Genomic DNA, 24,115 nt, shown 5'->3' with positions numbered 1-24,115 from the left:
ATGAATCATGGAACACTACATCAAAAACTAAGGATGTACTGTATGGTGACTAACATAATATAATAAAAAATATTATAAAATTGAAAAAAAAGAAATAATTCTAAAAATAAATGTACTTAAAACCAATAAATAAATAAATAAATAAATAAATAAATAAATAAATGAAATAATTTGAGGGATAAGTGTGCTGACAGAAAAATTCTGTGCCTGTGAATAGAGTTAGGTTTATTTAAATAGAACAAAACAGTGAATACACTGGATCAAGAAATGAGAAGTTGCTTTAGAGAATACATAGTTTCATGTATTAATTTTGTAGAATCAAGTTCCTCCATTGTATATATCCAGTGAAAATAGAGCAATCTGTCAATATCAAGACATATGGACTCAATTGTTATGACAGGACTAACCTCGGCCCGCTTCCAGAATTCCTAGAACAGACACACTTCAGGCAGAGATAAACAAAGAGTATTGCATCACATTACCTCACTCCTTACAGTTATAGATGCAATCAAGGTTTGCTGAACAGTATAATTTCCACTTTAAAGTGACCATTGGTTCCCTCCAGTAACTCAATATGTGCTGAGTGAATTCTAAAATCATATAGGTTTACAAATGTGGTCATGGAATAAATGCCCTGACCATGATTCGTAAGTGCCTAAGTAAAAGCAATATTCTTGCTGAAATTCTTTGTATGCCTCTGTTTGGTGTTACATGCCTGGGGTCCTTTGTGAATATTTCAGGCCAGATGTAATTTATCTTTACTGGATGGGCATTTGCAAGTTATTCTTACAGGGATTTTCTCCAAGTTAAGGAAAATGTGTGTGTTTTGACCTATGTATATTTGAAACAGAAGGGGAAAGCTGATTTTCTGGATCACCTATCTCCACAAGAAATTCTCTTCTTGGATCATTCTATGCTGTTTGACTCCTTTTGAACTTTACCTAATCAGCGGACTGTTTCCCGACTGTTTCGAGAAATGTCAACGCTTGAGTGTAGACTTGGTTAATGGCGTCTGCACTTGGGACGAGGCCACGGGGTGCTCCGTCAAGACGGAAGTTTTCCTTTAGACCTGTCCTTGACTAGCTGTGGTTGATGGTGACCTGCAAACATCGGTTATTGAAGAACCTGGTTCACATCATTTCTGGTTGCAAACTGTCATTCTCTCTGCATCGTTATTTTTTGGTGAGAATTCGAGCTGACATTCCGTACGGCCTTGAGTTTTCCCTCGGTGTGCCCTTGAACTCTTTTTTTCTTAAAATCCTAAAAAATGTTCACGCATTTCCCCAAATATTTCATACCACCACCCGATGATCTCCTCCTTTTGGCTTATGTACATGTTCTGTCAGGAGGCCGTTAAAACGAGGCAAGAAAGGGGCAGTTTTTCAACCAGACAGGCTCCTTAATGCTGCGAAAGAATTCTTGGCGGATGCCTCTCAATCTCTCAACGTTCATTTTGTGAATGCAGACCTCCCTTGCTATCTGCATCTAATCCATTCCTGAAAACATGTGGGATAGCAAATTTTCAGATAAAGGAAGCTTATATTCTATTATTTTAAATGGCAAAAACAATGTATTCCCAGCCCATCCAAAAGCTGCAACCAATTTTCTCAAATATCACTGGGACACTCTTAAAGCTCTCTGGAACCATGCACCAAGAACGTAAATGTTAAAACATTTAAACGTTTAAAACATTGACTATCTAATTTTTTGTGGGAATACGCCATTATATGATGGAGTGTGCTCTTCTAAACGATTTGAGTTCTTCAAACTAAGCATGTATTGTGTTGACAAAAGAAGGCTAGATTTTCTTTGACAAAGGAAAAAAAATTAGAAATTAAAGTAGAATAACTACTTTATTCTTATTTTAAATAATAGCATTTTCTTAAAAGCCTCTCTGTGTCTATCTACTTATCCATCATTTTTGCATAAGCTTAGGCAGTTATCTGGAACCTTCTTAATATCAGTGACAACTGCTTCAGGATGGTGTTTTGTGGGTGACTGTCAACTTCGAAATAGACATGTATTGTGTTGACAAAAGAAGGCTAGTTTTTCTTTAAAAAAGAAAAAAATTAGACAGAAAGAGAGAAGGAAGGTTGGGGGGGCGGTAAGGGAGGAGGAAACTCTGGAAGGAAACATGCCAAGATATTAACATTTTCTTCCAGATGTGTAAATGTGGATAATTTTTATTTTCTCCTTTATACTTTCTAGTTCTGTTTTGTTTTTAGATTTTCAAAAACAATGTGGCGTGTCGCCGAGGACACCAGAGCTCTCTGTCTCTTTTGCTCCCAAAGGACAACTGTGAAAAGCAGGACAACTATTAAGTGAGGGGTTGTAAAATGTTACTTTGCAAAACGATCCTCATAATGAAAGGCTGGGGATGGGTGCATGGGTGCAGCTTCCTTTAAACTACTCAGGCCCAATTCCTGAGGAAGTTTCTGGGTACATTTTACGGGACAGGGAAATAAATAATTAACTGCTCACATGTGTTGCTCCTCATGGGTGAATCACTGGCAAGCAGGTGGCTCCCTGGGATCATAACCCAGTGAAGTTCCAAGGATTTGAGCGTATTGACTTAGAACCAGTCATACAGACATGTTTCTGTTTACCTGTGAAAATGCAGTGAACTCAAGTTTTCAGTTACCCTTTGAGATTTATACCTACAAAACTTGAAGATGTTCAGATGTAAGCCTTGTGTAAATTTTAAATATTCCTCTTGTAAAAACTAAGTAAATGTCAACTTACAAGTTTCTGGTATTGTAACATTTTCTTTGCAGAAATGTTAAGCTTATCATAAAAGGAATTCTTGTGAGAAGAAAAAACCCAACTCTGCACTATTTTTAGAAGGTCACTAAGAGCTGAGAGAGGGCTTTTGTCTTCAATAGATTTTAAGGCATAACAATGTTGAGAAAGAACCCTTTTTGCATGTTTCCGGCTTAACACGTCGCTTCACTATGAAAGATAAATCAGTTAAAAAATAAATGAAATGCATGAAATAAAAAATTATTTTGTAAAATCCCAAGACTCAAATAAAAGAAATGGCAGATTCATGATAACAGATCAAGAACTGACTAAATGACTAAAATTGTTTTGAAACTTAAAATATCACCAGAAGAGGCCCACCAAGGAGCAGGAGCGAGTCTCACAAGTCATCACTGGTGTCATCCAACCAGAATGTTGAAGCTGGAAGAGCCTCCAGCTGGCGACCAGGGCATAAGAAATCACTTCCAGCTGCGAATGGAAGAGAGGACTTGGGACAGCCTGTCATTTGGGCAAGGTCGTGTGGGAAATTGTGGATTTCCACATGGTGGGTGACGAGTTTCCAAATAGAGGAACAGTTCTTATTTCCTATTTGGTGGAGGAAATTTGCTGTGGCAATCCAGATATCTAGCCATTTTGAGAAACTTGGTCTTAGCTCTAAATGCATCAAACATCAGCGACGCAAGACACATCTGGATGGCTCTGGGGCCTGATTTCCTCCCTACTTATGGGAGATGAGGGACAATCTGGCTCAGGAGGTCTCATTAGCTCAGGGAAAGGACAGGCTGCTTCTGGCTACTGGGTCTGGAGGATTTCCCTTTCTAACAAGGCCACTAGTCCACCCAGGACACTTCTACTATGCTACAGTTCCTGACCCTGGAACTACAGTATATAGAGTATCATGGGGAGAGGAGGGCCCTGTCTATTGGAACCCTGGCCATGGTAAGCAGGGGAATAATGCCACTTCGGGAGGCTAGCACTTGCTGTCTCCTCCTTTTTTATACATTCCCCCTCAATAAATGCTATTTTTAAAGGCACCCCATGTGTCACTGGTGCTGTGTGTCCTGGCAGTAGTCAGAAACTAGATTTTTTTCAGAGGCTTATTTTACAGATACATTTACTCATACCATGAAGCAAATAGTGCTTATTCAAGTGTACAGAGATGTTCTACGTTCCCATCTAATGTAGCCTGCTTAAATTTCTAGCCCGATTGACATTTCATCTGATGCATAATCCAAGTAAAACTGGTTCATGATGACCATGAGCAGGCTCTGGACTTGAAGTTTTCAAAGCTTTATTTCTTCTATCAACATATCCCCAGGCTAATTGCTTGCAAATAGGATCAGCTAAGTTTTCCAAAAGTCTAGTCAAAGAAACTGGACCCAAATCTCATAACTCTACGTTTTAAATCTTTCTGATTTGTTACCAGTAACATCAGGGCAAGACTACTTGGTGTTATTGATTATATTTTTAATCAAATTTATCATGTTTTCCCCAATATAAAAGCAGTACTTGTTATTGTAGAGAATTCGCTATATATAGAAAAGTAAAAAGAGAAAAATATCCCTGTAATATTCCACTACATATAAGGTATCCTTTTCATTTTAATGTACATCCTTCTGGATTTTTTTCCCTCCCTATGTGCACAGATTTAGTTAGAATAATACTGTGATTACTCTTTTGTAAAACGATTTTTCACTTGACAATCCTGTTATGAGCATTTCCCCACGTCATTAAATAGTCTTTTAAAAAATAATCTTAAAGGTTGCCTAGTATTCTACCATTTAAATCTTTCTTGAATTTCACATATTTGAAAAATTTTTTATAAATAATCCGTTAAACATTCTTGTATGTAAATCTTGATACTCCTTAGATTACGTTCCTATATATAGAAATGGCGGGTGGCAGGTATGAATAAGTCTGAGGCAACTCGATTATTATTTCCGCCTTGTGTCTATTTTCATTGTCTTCCTGGACACTTGAATTTTTTGTTTTTATTTCACAGTTCAAACACTTAAAAAGAAAATATGTCTCATTGTTGAATGTTCTGCATATTTTTCTAGAATGAAGTGTTAACTTTCAATTTGCAAATTCACTTATTTTCTTTATTTTGGGGAGAATTTCTTTCCTTTTTTTTTAAGAAAAAAGATTTACTTATTTATTTTAGAGAAAGAGAGAGCGAGTGAGCACGAGCAGGGGGAGGGGCAGAGGGAGAGCGAGAAAGAATCTCCAGCAGACTCCCCACCGAGTGCAAAGCCCAATGCGAGGCTCCATCCTACCACTCTGAGAGTGTGACCTGAGCCAAAATCAAAAGCTGGACACTTAACCGACTGAGCCACCCAGGCACTCCCACGGAAATTTTCTTGTATAATTCTGATGAACATCAATTATCTTTATACTGGATCATCATTACCTGTCTTTCACATATATGCACTTCCTTTTCATTTTCTTCATCTCTTTTCCTTTCATCTATATTCTTGTGATTATCCTAAGTATTTCTCTTAGCCATAACTAGGTTTTGCTGATAGCTCTATGAATATTAAAAACATAGGAGAAAAAATATCTATAGCCCTATGAAAATTAAAAATATAAATGAGGACAAAATTACCTAGTTCACTTGGTTATGATTACTGAGAATATTCTGGCTCACACCCTCCAGACTTGTATTTGCATATGCAAGCGCTTATATATATGCCTCCCTTTAAGACATGCATTCTTTTTAATCTAGGGATTACATTTATGGACTTTATCCCAAGGAACTAATGAATATACATAACCACTCAATGATTTGTATAAGGATGTTCCCTGCAGCTTAGTTTATAAGAATGAAAACAAGGAAGTAATCTAAGTATCTATTAGAAGAGAATTTGTTAAACTTTGCTACATTCACATAAACAATACTACACAAATATTAGAAAGAGTATATATACCCATATACATTTGCTTGGGAATATCCCCACAACATATAAGTAAGTGAAAAATTTGGCCTCAAAATAGTGTGTGGTGTGATCTCACTCATGCAAAATTATTTATTCTAAGTCTACATGAATATGACTATGTTCCATTCAGTAGTAACTCCCGGGGATAGCAGTGGTTACTGAATGGAAGGACCTCAGGTACTTTTGCTTTCTTTGTTTTGGTAAAAAGTTTGAAATTTCTATATCTTTGAATAGAGATGGGGGAAATTAAAAACATAGTTTATTTCAGGGGAAAATGTGTGTATGTTAGAAAACTGCTAACAATACTTTTATTATATATTATTATGCAATGAGTCCACTATAAGACGTGTGGCTCCAAATCCTTAAGCACAGGAAGATGGCTGGTCTGCATAACCCTTAATCTGAACACTGACACAGACTGTCATTACCAGGCCACCATGGCTTGGGATGATGCATAGGCTTATTAATGGTCATGGGTTTATAGGATGTCCTCTGTTTACAACATCAATTTGTAAAACTCTTCAATGTTTACTATCTATTAAACAGCTATGCCACACCAGCTCATTCCCTGGAGGTTTGTGGCTGAAAGAAATGTTTGTCGAACTTCCTTTGTGCTGTTTATTTTGATCTGAGAACAGGACTGCAAGGATAACCTCACTTGCTGCTGGATTTTTGTGTTGCAGCCCTTCCCATCACTTGCAGAATCCTATTCCAGGGGGCTCTGGAAAACTGGGTTCCAGGCTCCTCTCTGCCCTTAAGTAATTGTGAGTGCCTTGGAGGGATCCTGCAAAAAATCTCATTTATAGTGCATGAACATACTGATCCCTTCCATGTAATGATTTTTCCTTCCTACAGAAGCATAAATTACTAATGAACGGTTGCTTAGTAAGTTAAAATACTCTGCCAATTAATCCTTGCTATTAAATACCATAGTTCAAGAGCTGCCCTATGCCTTTCTCTAAGATGTTTGCATACTTGCACTTAGGTAGAATGAACAATACATGAAAACTCTGGAATGAAAGTCATTTTTCTAGGGCTATGTGTATTTCCCTAATGAATTTAGGGAGAATATTTATGTTTGTTATTTATAATGTACCAAGTGCTGTTATGAATCAACACCCTCCTTACCCCTGTTCTATGTACTTCCAGGATGAGAAAGCTGAAACTGGGAGGCCACAAAAATTGTCCCATATTAAATGACTTGAGAATAGTAGAGCCAGGATTTGAAGTCAGGTGCAATGGCTCCAGAGCTCGACCTTTCAACACTGTATTAGAAGTATCTCTTTTTGTAGGTAAAGAAGCACAGAGCGGTGAGTTGCAACCAGTTGCTAGATGCAGGGGAAATATCAGTGAGGGAGACAGGGACAGATTGGGGCGAGAGAGAATGACCAGGACAGGTCCATGCAGTCACCCTCAGAAGTCTTACTTGGATAGAAGGATGCCAAGAGCTTGCCATCCTTCAGTAATGTTGGTCTACAATGTCCCCCTGGAGGGTGGAGGTTGGGGGGTGCTGGATGACCACTGCTCTAGTGGGTGGACAGAGGAACAAAAGTGTGTTCCAACTCTCTCTCAACACCTATCAACTTGGCCCTGTGATGTGTCTATTTACTGATCTTTGGGCATCAAGCAGTGTCTTTGGGTCACCAATGCTTAGCCACACAGCCCCTCAGGACAAGTCTGTTCAGTGCTTAATGGGAAACCAGTCTACCCAGTATCTGATGTCAAGAATTATCTGGGTAAGATGTGTCTGATCCTCATGACGTCATCAATAGCTGGCATTGCTGGGACCATGGATACACCCATCCAATGTTCCTGGGGTGGGAATGCTGGGGTCTCAGAGCCTCCCTATCTATAAGTAGGTGTTGCTGACCTGTTAGTTTGATGTGGGCATAGGAGATGCAGTCAGTGCTCCACCCATAGACCTTGGCTTCCTTCGCCATTTTTGTTCTTCTGGTGGGGGTGCTTTTATTCCCAACAGCAGCAACTGCATCTCCTTGCTGGAGGACTGCCTCTGGCTGCTGGCCCTGGCTTTGTCTGTTCAGAGAAAGAGCTGCAAGTGTCCCCAGGGGTACTTGGCCCTTGACCAATGACTGACATCCAGGAGTATCAACAATCCAGTCCCTGTGCTCCCAATGGGGACAGTTCTGAGGTAAGACCTCTCTTGTCCCAGTGATCCCTCAGGACCAAGCCCAAGTTATGTTCTGTGGGATTTGTTGCTGCATTCTTGTTTAGCCTCCTTTCATTCCCAGAACCCCATCACCTCTACCTTAGTAATTTTTTCCTGGGAATGCTTCCTACAAAATCACTTCCAGACACTGGGAGTGCATTCAAAGCCTAGACCATTTCCAAGTCTGCCCTGGTTTACTTTCTGCCAGACTCTCACATCTTCTCTGCACAGTGCAGGCTCTGTCAGTCAGGGACATATGTATAAAAGTGCTTTGAAGGTTTCTCTACATATAAAAGGGAGGCCCAAGATACAATCATGGACAAAACAGGGACTCCTACATTCTCCACTTTTATTCAACCTGAAATTGGAAGTTCAAGCCAGAGCAATTAAGCAAGAAAAAGAAAATGAAGTAAAATTATCTCTGTTCAAAAATGACATGATCTCATATGTAGAAAGCCCAAAGATCACACACACACACACACACACACACACACACACACACACAGAACCAATAAATGCATCCAGAATCAAAAGGGAAAAATCAGTTGTTTTCCTATGCACTAACAACAAACATTCCAAAAAAGTAAGTTAAAAAAGCAATTTCACTTACAGTGGCCTCAAATAGAATAAAATACTTAGGAACTAACTTAACCAAGATGGACAAAGACATGTATTGTATACTGAAAACTACAACGCACTGCTAAAAGAAATGTAAAGAAGACACAAATATATGGAAAGACACCCTGTGTTCATGGATTAGAAGACTTAATTTTGTTAAAATGGCCATACTCCCGAAGCCATCTACAGATTTAGTGCAAGCCCTACCAAAATTCCAATGATGTTTCTTGTAAAAACAGAAAACTCCATCCTATTATTCATATAGAATTTCAAGGGACACCAAACAGCCAAAATAATCTTGACTTGAAAAAGAATAAAGTTGGAGGACTTGCACTTCCTGACTCTAAAACTCACTACAAAGCTACAGTAATCAAAACATAAAGACAGACATAAAGACGATTGGAATAGAATAAAGAGCCCAGAAATAAACCCTTGCATATATGGTCAAATGATTTTTGATGAGGATGCCAAGACCATTCAATGGAGAATGGACAATATTTTCAACAAGTGGTTCTGGGAAAGCTGGATATTTACATGCAAAAGAACGAAGTTGGACTCTTACCTCACATACAAAAATTAACTCAAAATAGATCAAAGACCTAAATGTAAGGGCTAAAACTATAAAACTCTTAGAAGAAAACATAGGGGAAAGTCTTAATGAATTTGATTTGGCAATGATTTCCTGGATATGACAGCCAAAGCACAAGCAAAGGAAGAAAAAATAAACTGTACTTCATCAAAATTAAAAACCATATGCATCAAAAGACACTGTTAACAGAGTGAAAAAGCAACCCACAGAACAGAAGGAAATATTTGCTAATTGCTTATCTCATGAAGGATTAATATCTAGAAAATATAAATAGCTCTTACAACTTAACAACAAAAACCCAAACAACCTAATTCAAAACTGGGCAAAGGACTTGAATAGACATTTCTCTAAAGAAAATACACAGATGCCCAATAAGCCTATGAAAGGATGCTCAACATCACTAATCATCAGAAAAACGCAAATCAAAACTACAATGGGATGCCGCCTCACAACCATTAGGATGGCTATTATCAAAGGCAAAAACAAAGAACATGTGTTGGCAAGGATGTGAAGAAACGGAAACCCTTGTGCACTGCTGGTGGGAATGTAAAATGGTGCAGTCGCGTGCAAAACAGTATGGCAGTTCCTCAAAAATTAAACAGAGTTACCACATGATCCAGCAATCCCTCTTCTGGGTATATACACAAAAGAATTAAAAGCAGAGACTGTAAGAGATATTTGTACACCCATGTTCACAGCAGCATTATTCACAATAGCGAAAAGGTAGGAACAACTCAAACGTCCATCGTCAGAAGAATGGACAAACAAAATGTGGTCTACACATACAATAGAAAATTATTCACCCATACAAAGGAAGGAAATTCTGACATATGCTACAACACCGATGAACCTTGAAGACATCACGCTAAGTGAAATAAGCCAGACGCAAAAGTGCAAATACTATATGACCCTGCTTATACAAAGTATCTGGAATAGTCAAACTCATAGGGACAGAAAGTTGAATAGTGGCTGGAAGGGGCTAGGGGGAAGGGAAATTGCGGAGTTAGTGTTTAATGTATACAGAATTTGTTTGACACGATGATGAGGTTCTGGAGGGGGATGGTGGTGATGGTTGCACAACAATATGAATGTACTTAATGCCACTGAAGTGTACACTTAAAAGTGGTTAAAATGGTCAATTTTATGTTATGTATACTTTAACACACACACACACACATGCTCACGCACATAATGATCAGTTCTGTCCAGGCAAAAGTGCCAAGAGAAAAGAGAAAGCTGAAGTGTTTTCGACAATGAAATGACGTGTATTTTGGATTTCTAAACCAGTCTTGGAGACAGGGGATAGTGGGGGCAGGCCAGAAGAGGAGAAGGGAAGGAGACAGGGTCCTACATGGCACAATGGTCCCTGGAGAGCATGAATTGACAGATGGGCAATTTTTAATAACTGGAATAGGTATGGGTTTTATCTGCTGCTCTATGTTTTGCTGTTTCTGTGTACCTGTCCTACCCAAGTCTTCATAAAATTTTTTTAGTCTTCCACAGGCTGCATGAGAAATCCAGGGGGAGAATGAAGGCTTAGCAACTGTTCCATGGGTGGGGAGTACAGAGTAGAGAAGAGGGAACAACCCCAAGAGGCAAACCATGAGTGATATGGAGACATCAGCAGAAGCAGGAATTGGAGCAAGGAGTTACTAGGAGAGATGTAAGTCCTTTGCGTTTCTTCAGAGTTACTGGGCTAATGCTGGGTTTTCCCTGCCATATCCAGGGAGAGGGCTAGTGCCATTTTTACTGAACCATTAAAGGAGGCTAAGGCCAGGGTCATGCTTGTTACCCCTTGGAATGGTGGTGCGTGGACCTTCTACAGTGGGCAGGCTCTGAAAACACTGCTCTTGGTTCTGTGTCCTCATAATTCTGGTGGTAATGTACTCTTTGCAGGGTGAAAGGGCAGGGTGAATGAGAGCAATCAGATGACTGCTCCAGTGGGAAACGTCTCCTGCTTGGAGTTCAAACTGAAACTTCCTGAGTGACGGCATTAAACACTGCTCAGAGAACAATCACTTGTTTAATTACTATTTCTTGCCCATGATTGTATAGATAACTCTTAGTAGACACTTCTGCAGAATTTTTCTTAACAAACGGACAAATGCCACAAGATTTTGAGGCTCTTAAGGTTATGAATACCTTTAAGAAGATTATAAGCAGTTGAGAGCAAACTATCCTGTAAGCTCCCCACTGTTGGCAAGATGTTGTGCAGAATTTTTCCGTATTAGTCACTGACCGGCGTCATTAGAAAAAGGTTCTGAAAATAGCAGAAGTAATTGGCACAGCTGACATGCTGGCCATGTGTCAGATACAGGGTAAGTCCAGGAAAGAGTATAATACCTCCATGGAACAGTGTTGGTTAACAAAAAAAGCATCTGAGGTCCCAAGTTCTTCAACTCCTTAAACAGGCATGGATGATTAGAGAAATTTACCAACACCCCAAAGGTGTTCCATAATTTTATCTCTGGTTGTGCTCAGATGACATATCTGAACCACTTTTCATTGTGTGACTTGGTTTGTATTATGCAGCCATTTTGAAAGATGCATAAGAGATGCTGATGTTGATGTCAGAACGTTGTTTCATCTTTCTGAAGAAGGTCCAACCATCAAAAGTCATGGGTGTTGTTGTCTGTACACATGGAAGTGGTTGACAGCTGGTGCTTTGGGATCAGATGCTAAGGGCCAACCCACTTCACTGTAGGCTGATTGTGGACCTGGTGCAGGGTGTGATCTGCTGACACAGGGTGTTCCTTCCTCTTCTGGGAAAGCCCTCAGCCAGCCCCAGTCTGGACCTCAGCAACAGTCATCTGGGAGCTGGCACTGGATTCTTCTATTTAGATGGCTTATTGCCAAATGAGGCAGGAGTGGCAAAAACCTAGGGAAAGGGACCAAGAAGACTGCATTTTCTTGGGAATCTAGAAGACATATTGAAGCATCAATGTGACATGGAATCCATTAGAGCTTAAGTTTTTCTAGGGCAGGCCCTCTGACTCATTTTCTCATCACTGTGCCATCAGTGCCCACCAGATCCAGAACAGGATATTTTTGAATGAATGAATTGAAAATTCTACGTGAGCAGTTCCGGAACTTGAGAGCAATGTTTCTTAAACAGTGTGCACCGGAATCCCCTGGAGGTCTTGATAAAACACAGATGGCTGGGCTCTGTCCCCAGAGTTTCTGATTCTGGAGGTCTGGGACTGGGCCTAAGAGTGTGCATCTCGAACGGGTTCCCAGGTGAGACTGCTGTGGGTTAGCTGACCACACTGTGAGCAGTGCCGCCTCAGAGTGAGTGAGAGACATCTGGGAAGCTTATTACAAGGGTTGACCCCCTTGCTCCGTGCCTGGGGATTCTGATTCAATTGGTCTGGGGTGTGGCCCAGGAGCCTGTGTTTTAACAAGTGCTGCAGATTCTGATTCTGGTGGTCTCCAACCACCTGGTCAGAAGCACAGATGGTTTATATCGCTCTCATTGGGAAAGTTACCAGAGTCATCAACTGCCTCTTTGGAAACAAAGTCAATTGCAAAGCTCAGTGGCAGCCAAGCCTGGCAAGACACGAGCACGAACACGAATGAAAGTGGGACCTCAGGAGTGAACTGTTGCAGAGTGAAGAGATGGATGCGAGGCCATCCCATGTAGGAAGGAGAGAAAAGTATCAGAAGGAAACAGCTGGGCTTTTCAAGGCACGTGAGCTGTGGATGGAAGCTGGAGGTGGTCAGGCCAGCCTGAGGTGGGGGGCATGACACTGAAGAACCAAATAAGTCCTACAGAACAAAGACTTTGGGTAAAGCTCACATTTAGACAGCACCTGCAGATGGGGACTTAAGGGGCGGGTGGCTCCAGAATGGGGCATGCTGGGTTTGAAAGGACTCTGGCGTTCACAGAGTTCCCCACAAGAGCCCTGAAAGCTGCCCTGGGCGGAAGCAGTGATGCCCAGCACTGGCGTCAGGCTGTCCACACGGCACGTCTGCTGTGCTTCGTCCATGTCTGCAAGGGGCTGACAGATGGATTGCCCTTTGTGGACCTGTGTGCCAGCGCCTTCTGGGAAATTTGCCAGTTATATGGCTTGTGCTGGGTTTCCCGAGGCAGAGGTTCCTTCTGATGTGAGGACTCCTATGAGAGTCATTTATCAGGAAGTATTCCCAGAAAAAAATAGGTGGGGAGGTGCAACTGGGAAGGGAAGGAAGTCACCAAGCAGGGTCCCACAGAAGGTGGCTTTGGCTCAATCCCATAGGGGAATCTCTGGAAACAGCTGTCAAGGGTGGCCCTCAGAGATATACATTTTTGGGTACTTCTGCTTTTGATCAGGTACACTGGCAAGGTGGACTCCAGGGGCCCGGGGTGGGGGGTCTGCCACAAAGGGATGCAGGTGCTGGCTGGTGGGAGTAAAAGTGACAGGGATGGCTGTGCATGGGCAGGGCTCTGACGAGGTTGCTGTGTCACCTTGGACAAGTTCCTTATCTTTTCCTAGGCTCGGGCAACTCTTCTTATGGCCTAGTATGTTCTACTTCTACTTGTACATTTTCTTTCAAGATTCCAAATTGCTAGAAGGTTCTCATTTATGCTGTGGCCAAATTTCTCTTTGTAGCTTCTGCTTACTGGTCCTAGGTCTGCCCTCTGTAGCCACAAAACCACCTTTGTCTCTCCTGCCTTTCAGAAAGTTGCCAACAGCGATCATTTAACCACTAGAGTATTCTTTTGTTTTAGCCTAAAATCTTTCCTCCTTCACCTACTCCCCATGTAAGAGAAAGAATGTTTCCAGACCCTGGCCTCCTTCTGGCTGACCTCTTTAGACACTCCCTGATTCATCCGAGAGCCTCTTAAAATGTGGCTCTAGATAGGAAATCAGGGCTTCTGATTGGAGTATTCAGTCAAGTGTTTGAGAAAATGTATTGCTTACCAAGTCATCATATCTCATGCTTCAGTGATCTGCTGTTAATATCATCATCTTGTTGGGGTATGACAGGGCAAACAAGTCCACAATCTATTTTTGTTAATATGACCAGTCATATGACATGAGGCAGATGCCACTAATTTTTCCCATCTGGGTCTCCGATCTCTGATCTTTTGGAGCGAGTGGGCTTCCTCTCTCCTTTGGAAAATGTTGACATCACACCAAGAACAAGTTGTTACTGAGAGTGGTGATTTCTGGATGTAGCAGAAATTAACAATGCTCTATTACAGTGGCTCTCATACTTTTGAGTGCTTCATATCACTGGAAGGGCTTAGAGAAGCAGATAATTGGGCCCCACTCTTGGAGCTTCTGATGCCGTAGGTTTGAGATGGGGCCAAGAATTTACACTTCTTCTTTTTTTTTTTTAAGATTTTATTTATTTATTTGACAGAGACAGCCAGTGAGAGAGGGAACACAAGCAGGGGGAGTGGGAGAGGAAGAAGCAGGCTCCCAGCAGAAAAGCCTGATGTGGGGCTCGATCCCAGAACACTGGGATCATGCCCTGAGCCGAAGGCAGACGTTTAATGACTGTGCCACCCAGGCGCCCCGAGAATTTACACTTCTTAACAGGTTCCTAGGTGATGCTGTAGGAGGACCACTGAGAACCACTACTCTATTACACTTCCTGTGTACTTAGGCTCTGGTATTATGAGTTTTCAGAAAGCTTTAGTCAAGGGAGGGAAAAGAAGGAAAAACTCATATCTGTTGTGTGTACTTACTCCAGGAGCAGTCATATATATACATATATATATATCTAGTTTGAACAGTGCTATGAGAGTAAAGTCATTATCCTCCCTTTAAAAACAAAAAAATGACACTCATACAATTTAAGTCACTTGCTTAAAGTCACATGGGGGAGATCTGGAAGCGAATCCCAGGTCTGTCTGACCCCAAAGCTGAGTCCTTCCCCACTGCCGTGCAGCTTCTTCAACTGTTAGCTGGGCCGGAACACCAAAATCACATGTGATTAAAACACACACACACACACACACACACACACACACACACACACACACAATGCCCCTTGAAATTCTTTCACTTGAACTACATGTCACAAAGATAAGATACATTTCATGTACACAAAAAGTGGTCTTGGAACAGGGTGAAGATAACACAGGAGTTTTTCTCTACTGCATGGCTGTTATTGTTTGTAATCATGTTTTTGTGATTAGCCAACTTAAATGTGTCCATTTCTAATTATAGGCTCTCTATGGAGGCTGCCAGAAGCCATGCATTGGAAGGAAGCATATTGGGATTGAAAGGAGCCAGTAATGAGAGATGATAAGGAGTTAACCTGCCAAACATTGTATCTTAAATATCAAATGGGCACATTTTCAAGTTTTGTGGTTTTAGGAAAAGGTTCCCAGTGTTATTCCTATACATCATCGTTTTCTTCCTCAAAAATGCTTTACAATGGATGAGCCTAGAAAATGTGCTAAATCAAAGAAATGTGTCACAAAAGACCAGGTATTGTATGAGTGCATTTATATGAAATGTCCAGAAACTGCAGAGATAGAAAGTAGATTAGTGCTTGCCTAAGCTGGGGGCCTGGTGGTATAGAGAAGTCATAGTTAAAGGGCACAGGTTTTCTGTATGAGGGGATGAAAATGTCCCCAAATTAGACTCCAGTGTTGGTTGCATAACTGTAAAAACCACTGAACTGTGAGTGGTTCACTTTAAATTAGTGAGTTGTATTCTATGTGGATTCTATCTCCATAAAGCTGTTAACAAAGAAAGCGCATTGCATTTGGAAAAAAATGTTTTGCCTATTATACATGGATAGTTGTAGTTTTTGATTTTTTTAAAACATATACAAGTCTTTTAGAGGTGAGAACTATGAAATTTAGGTTGAGCTAGATAGGGCCGATTCAGGCAAAGGGGAACGCCGTGGCTGACTAGTGGTGCCACCCTGAAGTCAGGCGGGAGCTTGGAGGACTTCGGCTCTAGGTTCTCTCACAGGAGGTGCAGATGTATGGAAGGGAATGTTGACAGCAGGTCACAGTCTCCTCATGAGGGGTGAGGGGTTCAGGGCAAATTTCAGGGTCCCACCAGGCATGCTAGAGTATGTAGCTGGGCCTTCAGTAGAAGCCCAGCCATATAAACTGGGGCACGGAGCAGCTGCTGGGGCACCTGGGGCCCCTTGTCCAGGTAGGGGCAGCAGTAGCACGTCTGACTAGTTGCTGAGAGCCATGTGGTGCTGATCTGGGTAAAGGACTTGGGCTGCGGGGTGGCACTGGCCTGCAGTGGGGGCTGGATGAGGTGGTCTGGGCTTCTCAGAAGAGTTGGGTCTGGTGAGGCGCCACTCACAGCTACCCATTTGATTCCCAGGGTTGTGAGCCTGACCAGGATGTGTCTTCAACCCCAGCTGGGTGAAGGGAAGAAAGAGAACCAGAAAGAAGGAACTAATTGTTTCCGTCAAGTTCCTCTCAATAACCTTTTACTCTTCCCACTGATGGTACCACGAGGTACCGTTCCCTAGATTTGTTCAACTCAACATTACTTATGCCAAAGACTGTGATAGGGGCTAGAGGTTAAAAAATCAAGAAACAGTCCTTGCCCTCAAGGAGCTTATAGTTTAAAGGGTGAAGGCCACTCAGAGCAGATCATTTTCAACATGATGATCATATCTCACTACATGTGCTCATTCCCATGCGTTCAGGTTGAGTTGCAGAGACTGCTTCTAGGGGATCCAACTTAAGACACACATCTATCACAACAACTAAAAAGGCACACACTGAAATGTTATTTAGCATACTTAATATTGCACAAAAGTTAAAATCTTGATCCTTTCCACAAATGTTACTCAAAGGACAAGAATATTCTTGGATGGACTGATAATTATATTTTCTAGACAAAACCTTGGAAACACATCTAATATGAAAATTTCTTCCATTAACACAGTTCATTGTATCCTCAACAGCAAAATACATAAAGGTGGCACATTGCGCCAGCAATGAACACATGCTTGTTGTGTAAGTTGACTTTTGATGTCAAGATGTAAAGCCTTCCACAGCATCTTTATTCTCAAGAAGTATGACATTTTGGATTCAACCTGAATGCATGATGATGGACAGATCTGATGAGATGTGATCGATTTTGGAGTTAAAAACGTGTTTAAAAAACTGTATTTAAACTTCATCACTCTGAAATTTGGTTTAAGTAATCTGACGGTGTGTTGCACTATTTTATTTTTATCATACAGCAGGTCACATAATACAGCGGGGAGAGAGCCCTGGATTCCCGTCCAGACTCCGTAACTCAATATCCAAGTCATCCAGACAAATTGTACTCTCTCTGGGGTTCATTTGCCACATTTGTTTGAAAAGAAAAACAAGAAATTGCAGAGGAAAAGGAGAGAGCTTGGCTAAATGATCTACACTATTCCTTCTAGCAAATTTCTATTAGGTCTAGTAAAGGCCCTTTAATTTCACCACTAGGATCTGTGCACACTGAACCAAACTGTTATTTTATTTTTGAACTAAGAATTTTAGTACTTAAAAAAAAAAACCAACCAGCACCCTGCCTGAATCCATCTGTAGTTTTAACATTAGGAATTCAAATTGGAGTATTTTTAGCCTCTGGAGTTTAAGCAAGCCCTTAGCTTGAGTCTCTGCCTGCATTTTATAATTTGGCTAATTTAAGTCATAAAGCAATTCCATCTTTGACAAGAAAGCAGGATCATTTTACTAATATTTTTATGCACTTGAAGAATTCTAATTGGAGACCTTGTAAGTACCGATGGCATATGAGGCAGAAAATGATACATTTTTATACTTCCTTGGACTTTTTTTTTTAATGAAACACAACCCCAACTGTCAGAAATGCAAGTTATTTCAGATGCCCTCAAAAGGTTCACTTAAAACAGATTGCCAGAGGGGTTGCATTGTAAAATAGAAAAATCAATTCTAGATGAAAGCAAAACACAGAAGCTCCAAATTGGCAAGAAAGAACAGTTACATTAATCGTTTAGTTATTTAAGAGCAGGATGGAGGAGATGGAGAAATGCTTTCCTAATGTCTCAAGATTGGGTGGTTTTAGTCATCATTTCTGTGCTGGGTGCATCTTATAAATAACTTCATGAAAAGGGGCCCTACGTAACTCCAGCCTCTACCGAGCTTTGTGACCTTACTGCCTATTATCTTGTCGCTGCATTGAAGATGTAGCAGGCAGTAATTAGATCACAGTCTGGAAAGTCAGGGAGAGAAACTGGAACGAATTATTTTCTTAAAGGAAGTGGTCATTCAAAGGCAGAAAACCCAATTTCCTTGTCCACTTTGCTAAGGGATGGGTTGGGCAGGATGCAAGAACGGGGAAGAGAGAACTCGGCTGGGGTCAGGGAGCGGGGGTGGGAGCAAATTCCCCAGCGCAGAATGTGAGACAAGCCAGCCCGGGAGACGCGGACCGCCTCGGGAAGGGCGCAGAGTAGGCCCAGCATCTCGAAAGGGTGAGTCCAGGTGAGGGGTAGGTTACCGAGCGCCGCTGGCGGGGAGCCCCAGATTCCTCCGGGCGTGGTTCCCGCCAGTAGCTCCACCGCGCGCAGCAGCCTCCGGGGTGTCAGAGCGCAAAGTCGCCGCTTAATCCCCGCCCCCGCCAGATTAATTAGAGCCTTCTCAAAGCAGAAAGTTTCGAGCCAGGGGTTTCTTTCCCAGCCGCAAGTGCATCAGGGAATCGACACTCCTCCGGCCCAGCCGGCCGCCTCTCCCCAGACACCACCTGGTACAGGGTCCCCGGCGACTTGAGCCCCTCCAGTGAGCGCCTCCCGCAGCCCTAGCAGAGTTCTCGAGACCCCCCTGGTGACCGGCGACTCCTCGGGTCACCGGAGTCACGTCCCAGGCCCGGGCCGCTCCCTCCAGAGCCCCGGCCCTGGGTTCGCGGCCAGCAGCCGGGGCGCGGGGCGGGGCGCGCCCGGGAGGCCGAGACCGCGCGCTATTCCTGTCGCTGTGAGCTACCAGCATGTTATGTACAGCGCCCAATCATGCCTCCGACCCGCCGCCCTGACCTGCGCCCCCCCTCCTTAATCCCCCAGGCTTTGATTTGATCCTCCGCGGGGAACAAGCTCACCCCCCCCCCGCCCCATACCCAGTTGTCCCAGGCCCTCGCGGGTGCCCGCAGTGTCCGTCCTCCTCGTCCACCCCCGGGAGGACAGAGCCTTCGCCCCGCACTCCCGGGACGCCCCGAGCCGGGCCACATCCGCGCATCAGCGCCGTCGGAGATCCAGCACCCCTCAGAATCAGTCCACCCACAGCTCGGCCCTTCCAGGTGATGGTGCGTGGCCACTGCGGCCCCTGGCGCGCAGGTGTGGGCTCCCCAAACTGGGACGGGGAGGGGGCTTTGGGCAACGCGCTGGGAGCCTCGGGAGCAGCCAAAAGCAAACCCTGCTCCCTCTGAAAGACTCCAAACTCCGTGCCCTCCGCTACTGGGAGCTTCTGGAAACCATTTCCCGACCGAGTTTGCTCTGAGGGGTACAGGGATATCTGCAGGCCTGGATGAAGGAGCCCTGGGCTTTAAGCTGAGCAGGCAAAAACGGGCCCCTGCTAGGGGCTGTGGGGCTCGCGTAGGGGGCCCTGGGGCGCTGTGCCCCGAGATGCCTCTGGCCGTGCCGGGTCCCCGGCCAGGCTGCTTCCCGCCCGGGACATCATGAGTTACTTCCTATCTTACTGTAAAGCTCATGGCGGCGCACTGCTCACCGGCTATCAGGCCCTGCGCGCGGAGGGCTTCCTGTGCGATGTGACGCTGGAGGTCGAGGGCAGCGAGTTCCTGGCGCATAGGTCGCTGCTCGCGTGTTCCAGCGACTACTTCAGGGCCCTGTTCAAGAGCCACACCCGGGAATCCAGGGCCAGCGTGATCCACCTACACGTGCCGTCGGCGGCCGGCCTGCAGCGCTTGCTGGACTTCATTTACACAGCCTGGCTGCCGCTCTCCATGGACACGGTGGAAGACACGCTGGAGGCCGCCAGCTACCTGCAGGTGACCGAGGCACTGGGGCTGTGTGGCCGCTACCTGGAACGCCAGCTGGCGCCGGAGAACTGCTGCTTCGCCGCCAACGTGGCGGCGCGCTTCGGCCTGGCGCACACTTTGGGCACCGCAGAGAGCTGTATTGTGCGCCACCTGCGGGAGCTGCTGCTGCGGGGCGCGGGCCCCATGGGGCTGCTGGAGCTGAACCCTACGTCGCTGAAGGCTGTGTTGGGTGCCCCCGACGTGGCGCGGGTGCCTGAGGCCTGGCTGCTGGGTCTAGCACTGGCCTGGCTGCGGCAGGAGCCTGAGGCCGAACGCCTGGCCCACTGCGCCTCGCTGCTCGAGCGAGTTCGCTTCGGCCTAGTACCTGCTGACGTGCTGCGGCGCGTGTACTCGGGCTCTGGCCTCGTCCTGCCTCCCCGGGTCAAGGGCCTCATCATCCAGGCCCTCAACTACCACACGGCGCCCTCCCGCCAGCCGCTCTTGCAGGGCGAGCAGACCAGCGTCCGGAGTCCCCAAACCCGCATCTTGTTGGTAGGGGGGTGCAGGGCGCGGGAGGCAGTGACCGAGGAGGTCGTGGTCCCCCGGGGGGTAGCCAGGGGCAGGGTCGCCGCAGCCGAGCCAGAGGAGGAGGAGGAGGAGGAAGATGAGCAATTGGAAGAGGAGGAGGATTGGGAGTTCACCCAGGACGTGGTGGCCTTCGACGTGTACAACCACCGCTGGCGCAGTCTCACACGGCTGCCTGCGCCGCTATTGGGGCACAGCGTGTGCACCGTAGGCAATTTCCTGTTCGTCCTGGGCGGGGAGAGTCCTTCTGATGGCGCCGCCTCACCCCCGGCAGACGGCGTGCGGGCGGTCACGGCCGAGGTGCACCGCTACGACCCGCGCTTCCACGCTTGGACCGCGGTGCCAGCTATGCGGGAAGCGCGGGCCCATTTCTGGTGCGGCGCCGTGGGCGAGGGGCTCCTGGCTGTCGGGGGTCTGGGCGCGGACGGCCAGGCGCTGGCGTCCGTAGAAATGTATGACCTGCGCCGGGACCGCTGGACGGCGGCCGGGGCACTGCCGCGGGCGCTGCACGGCCACGCGGGGGCCGTCGGGGACCGCGGCGTCGTGTACATCTCTGGGGGTAAGGCGGGAAGAGGCGAGGGCGGCGCGAGCAGCCTCCGGGAAGTGTATGCCCTGGGCCCTGGGGAGCGCGCGTGGAGCAAGAGGGCGCCCATGAGCACGGCCCGCTTCGGGCACCATATGGCTGTGCTGCGCGGCGCGGTGTTCGCCTTTCTGGGGCGCTATGAGCCCTTCTCTGAGATCGAACGCTATGACCCCGGCACGGACCAGTGGACTCGGCTGCGGCCGCTACCCTATGATCGCTTCTGCTATGGGCTGGCCGTGGTGGAGGAGACGGCGCTGCTGCTGGGCGGCCTCAAATGGCGGGACTCGCGGCAGGTGCCTACCCGCAACGTGGTGGGCTATGACCTCGACCTGGACCGCTGGGAGGACATTGGCTGCGCGCTACCCTGGGCCTGGAATGGCCTCCAGTGCGCAGTGCTGCAGCTGGCTGAGGGTGGGGATGAGGAGAGGGAGGGAGGGCTCGGAGAGGCGCCAGATTTAGTGCTGGGCTTATTGGGTTAGTGCAGTCTCCGGACGACAGAGGAGAAAAAGTCGCGCTTGAGCAGGCTTACAGAGTAACGCGTGGGCTTTTCCTAAGAATGAGACTCTGGGAGCAGAGCGGCTTCTGAAGTTTAAGGATGCAAACAAAGGCTTGGTCGAAGAGGAAAAATGTCCCTTAATCTGAGAATGGGAGGCTAGAGGGGTCAAAATAGAATGTATGAATAGGCTTCAATGAGCTGGGGATTTCTAGGAAGACTCATGCTGGTCTAGAAATGGACTTTTGAAAATAAAATATGGCCCTGTTTTCCCTCTTACAGTTAAAGTTTTGCCCTAGGTGCTAAACAGTGATTACTTTTGTGCCAAACAAACAAGGCCAAAAAAGTACCACAAGAAGTTGTATACAAAACCCGGAAAATTGTTAGCTATAAAGGCTGTAAGAAATAGTCGGAAAAGATAGCATTATCTGAATAAATAGTGAAGGGAAAGTGCCTTCATGAAATAGCATGAAATCATTGTAAGGAGAACTATGATTTTATGATTCAGAACCACGTTTATAGTTCTGCTCTGATGGTTTAATATAAATGTAGAACTGAGTGGGAAAAAATTTCTAAGAAAGCACTTTTTTCTTGGAGAAAATATCCTAGGTTAAGTTCTTTTGTCCCTCATTATTACCCCTAGCCTGGTTTTGGCATGGCTTTAGGCAGCTCATTAGTTTTAAGTTTTATTTCAGCAGTCTTTAGCCATAATAATCAGGTTCTTCTGGTTACATGGAACATCTAGCAAAACCCAAACTTACTTCTTTCATCTTCTTTAAAAGTTCATTCTGCAGACATGCCGTAGGTTATATTTGTAAAAAAGAAAACAACAACAACAACAACAACAACAAAAAACCCCACAAAAAACACATTTTTGGCGGTTCCCCCCCACCCCAACTACCCAAGAATAGAAAGGAAAGAGGAGTAGGTGAAATTTTCAAGTTTGTGTCAGCTAAATGGGAAAGGAGCTTGATTTTGTAGGGTCTCAGAAAAGATCCTTGCACACACGGAACAGCTGCTGCTTCTGGCTTGTACCACGGATGGAGTGGCAAAGTTCCCTGACTAGGGAAGGGGTGAGGGGGAGGGAGGCTCTGTGATTAGGTATCAGAGAAATGTGGTGAGGACTCTGTATGAATAAAGTAGGTGCCTTATAAGGATTCATTAAGAGCTAAATTTATTTCACTTCAGTTTACAGTGCTGCCTCTCTCCTAGATTTGAAACTAATGCAATAAAATGTACAGATAAATATAGTGTTAAAAGGTCTCTTTCATGCTAAGCTAGTCACGAGTCTTTTAAAATTCATTAGTTTAATTTTTACCATTTAAAACCACAGAGCTGACTTTACAAAAGTAAAAGCTGCTTAGTAGCAACACAGCTAGTCTTTCCATCAACTGCTCATTCTTTACAGGGCACAACCTTGCCACTGTATTCATGACACATCCATCAGGTACATATATTTTTAAGTGAATGTACACATTTGGTCTAGTAAACATCAACAAGTCTAAACACCTGTAACAAGCACACTTCATTTTAGGACAAGAGGTTTTGGGTTTCTTTTTTTTACATATACAAAATTCCACAAATTTAATGTACGTCAATATCCATGCAGTAAATAAATGTTTTTACAAATAGGTTTTTTTAAATGATAAAAATATTACACTAGACCCAAAATTCCATACAAACATTAATACATGATTTCTCATCCATTTTGACTAAATATAGGATTACTGAAAATGTGCTGTAGAAAGGCCACTCTCCTGTACAGTGTGCAAAGTCTGCAAAACGATAGTGATTCAATGTTGGTTTCAAAAGCAAAGAAAAAGATCCCTGCTGTGGAGTTTTTACTTTCTCCTCTACAGCAAAAATATTCACTGGCATATATCTGAACTCTTAGAGATGAAAGTACATTCACTGAGCTGTACAGGCAACAGTATAAAGCTGATTAGAAGTAGATTTTAGGATATAGAATAGTAAAGGAGGGTCTCTTCTTCCTCCTAAAAAAAACAGCAAATTGTGACTTGTACGTTATGCAGCCAGACACTAAAAAGCAGTACAGTCATTATCATGCTGTGATCACTTTCAAAAACGAGATACTTATAAATGGAAAATATATGAAGAGGACTTTTTCACAGACTTCATCCACTCTATAGAAACAATTCATGAAGCTAGGAAAAACCTCTGTAAATTCTTTCTCTCATATAATTCAATGTAATATATCTCTGAATGACCATTATCCTCTTGCTCCTCAGGAGAGAGGCACATTTTTATTTTTCAACATTGTTTTCGATATTAGAACACATATTGGCCTGTAACTAAATGTATTTTACTTCCCTGCCTGTAATATAATTACATAAGTTTAATTAATGGACTAGGGGGAAAATTGTAAACTAACTGGAAAGTTGATTCGTTTCAGTTTATCCCTTGTTTTTTAGAAGCTGGAGTTTAAAAACATGAGTTTGGGCTGAAATTTTATATATATATATATATATATA

The 24,115-nt window shown here is 44.2% G+C and overlaps 1 protein-coding gene across 1 annotated transcript; it reads left to right on the top strand.

Moving 5' to 3' along the window:
• Positions 1-19,174: 19,174 nt before the first annotated feature.
• Positions 19,175-22,635, top strand: KLHL34 (kelch like family member 34). The gene has a single exon (XM_034649926.1). It carries the CDS (start codon positions 19,663-19,665, stop codon positions 21,607-21,609), a length of 1,947 nt encoding a protein of 648 aa, XP_034505817.1. The 5' UTR covers positions 19,175-19,662; the 3' UTR covers positions 21,610-22,635.
• The last annotated feature ends 1,480 nt before the right edge of the window (positions 22,636-24,115 follow it).

Source organism: Ailuropoda melanoleuca, chromosome X, assembly GCF_002007445.2.
Source record: "Ailuropoda melanoleuca isolate Jingjing chromosome X, ASM200744v2, whole genome shotgun sequence".
NCBI lineage: Eukaryota > Metazoa > Chordata > Mammalia > Carnivora > Ursidae > Ailuropoda > Ailuropoda melanoleuca.
This window is presented reverse-complemented; position numbering and strand designations above follow the sequence as displayed.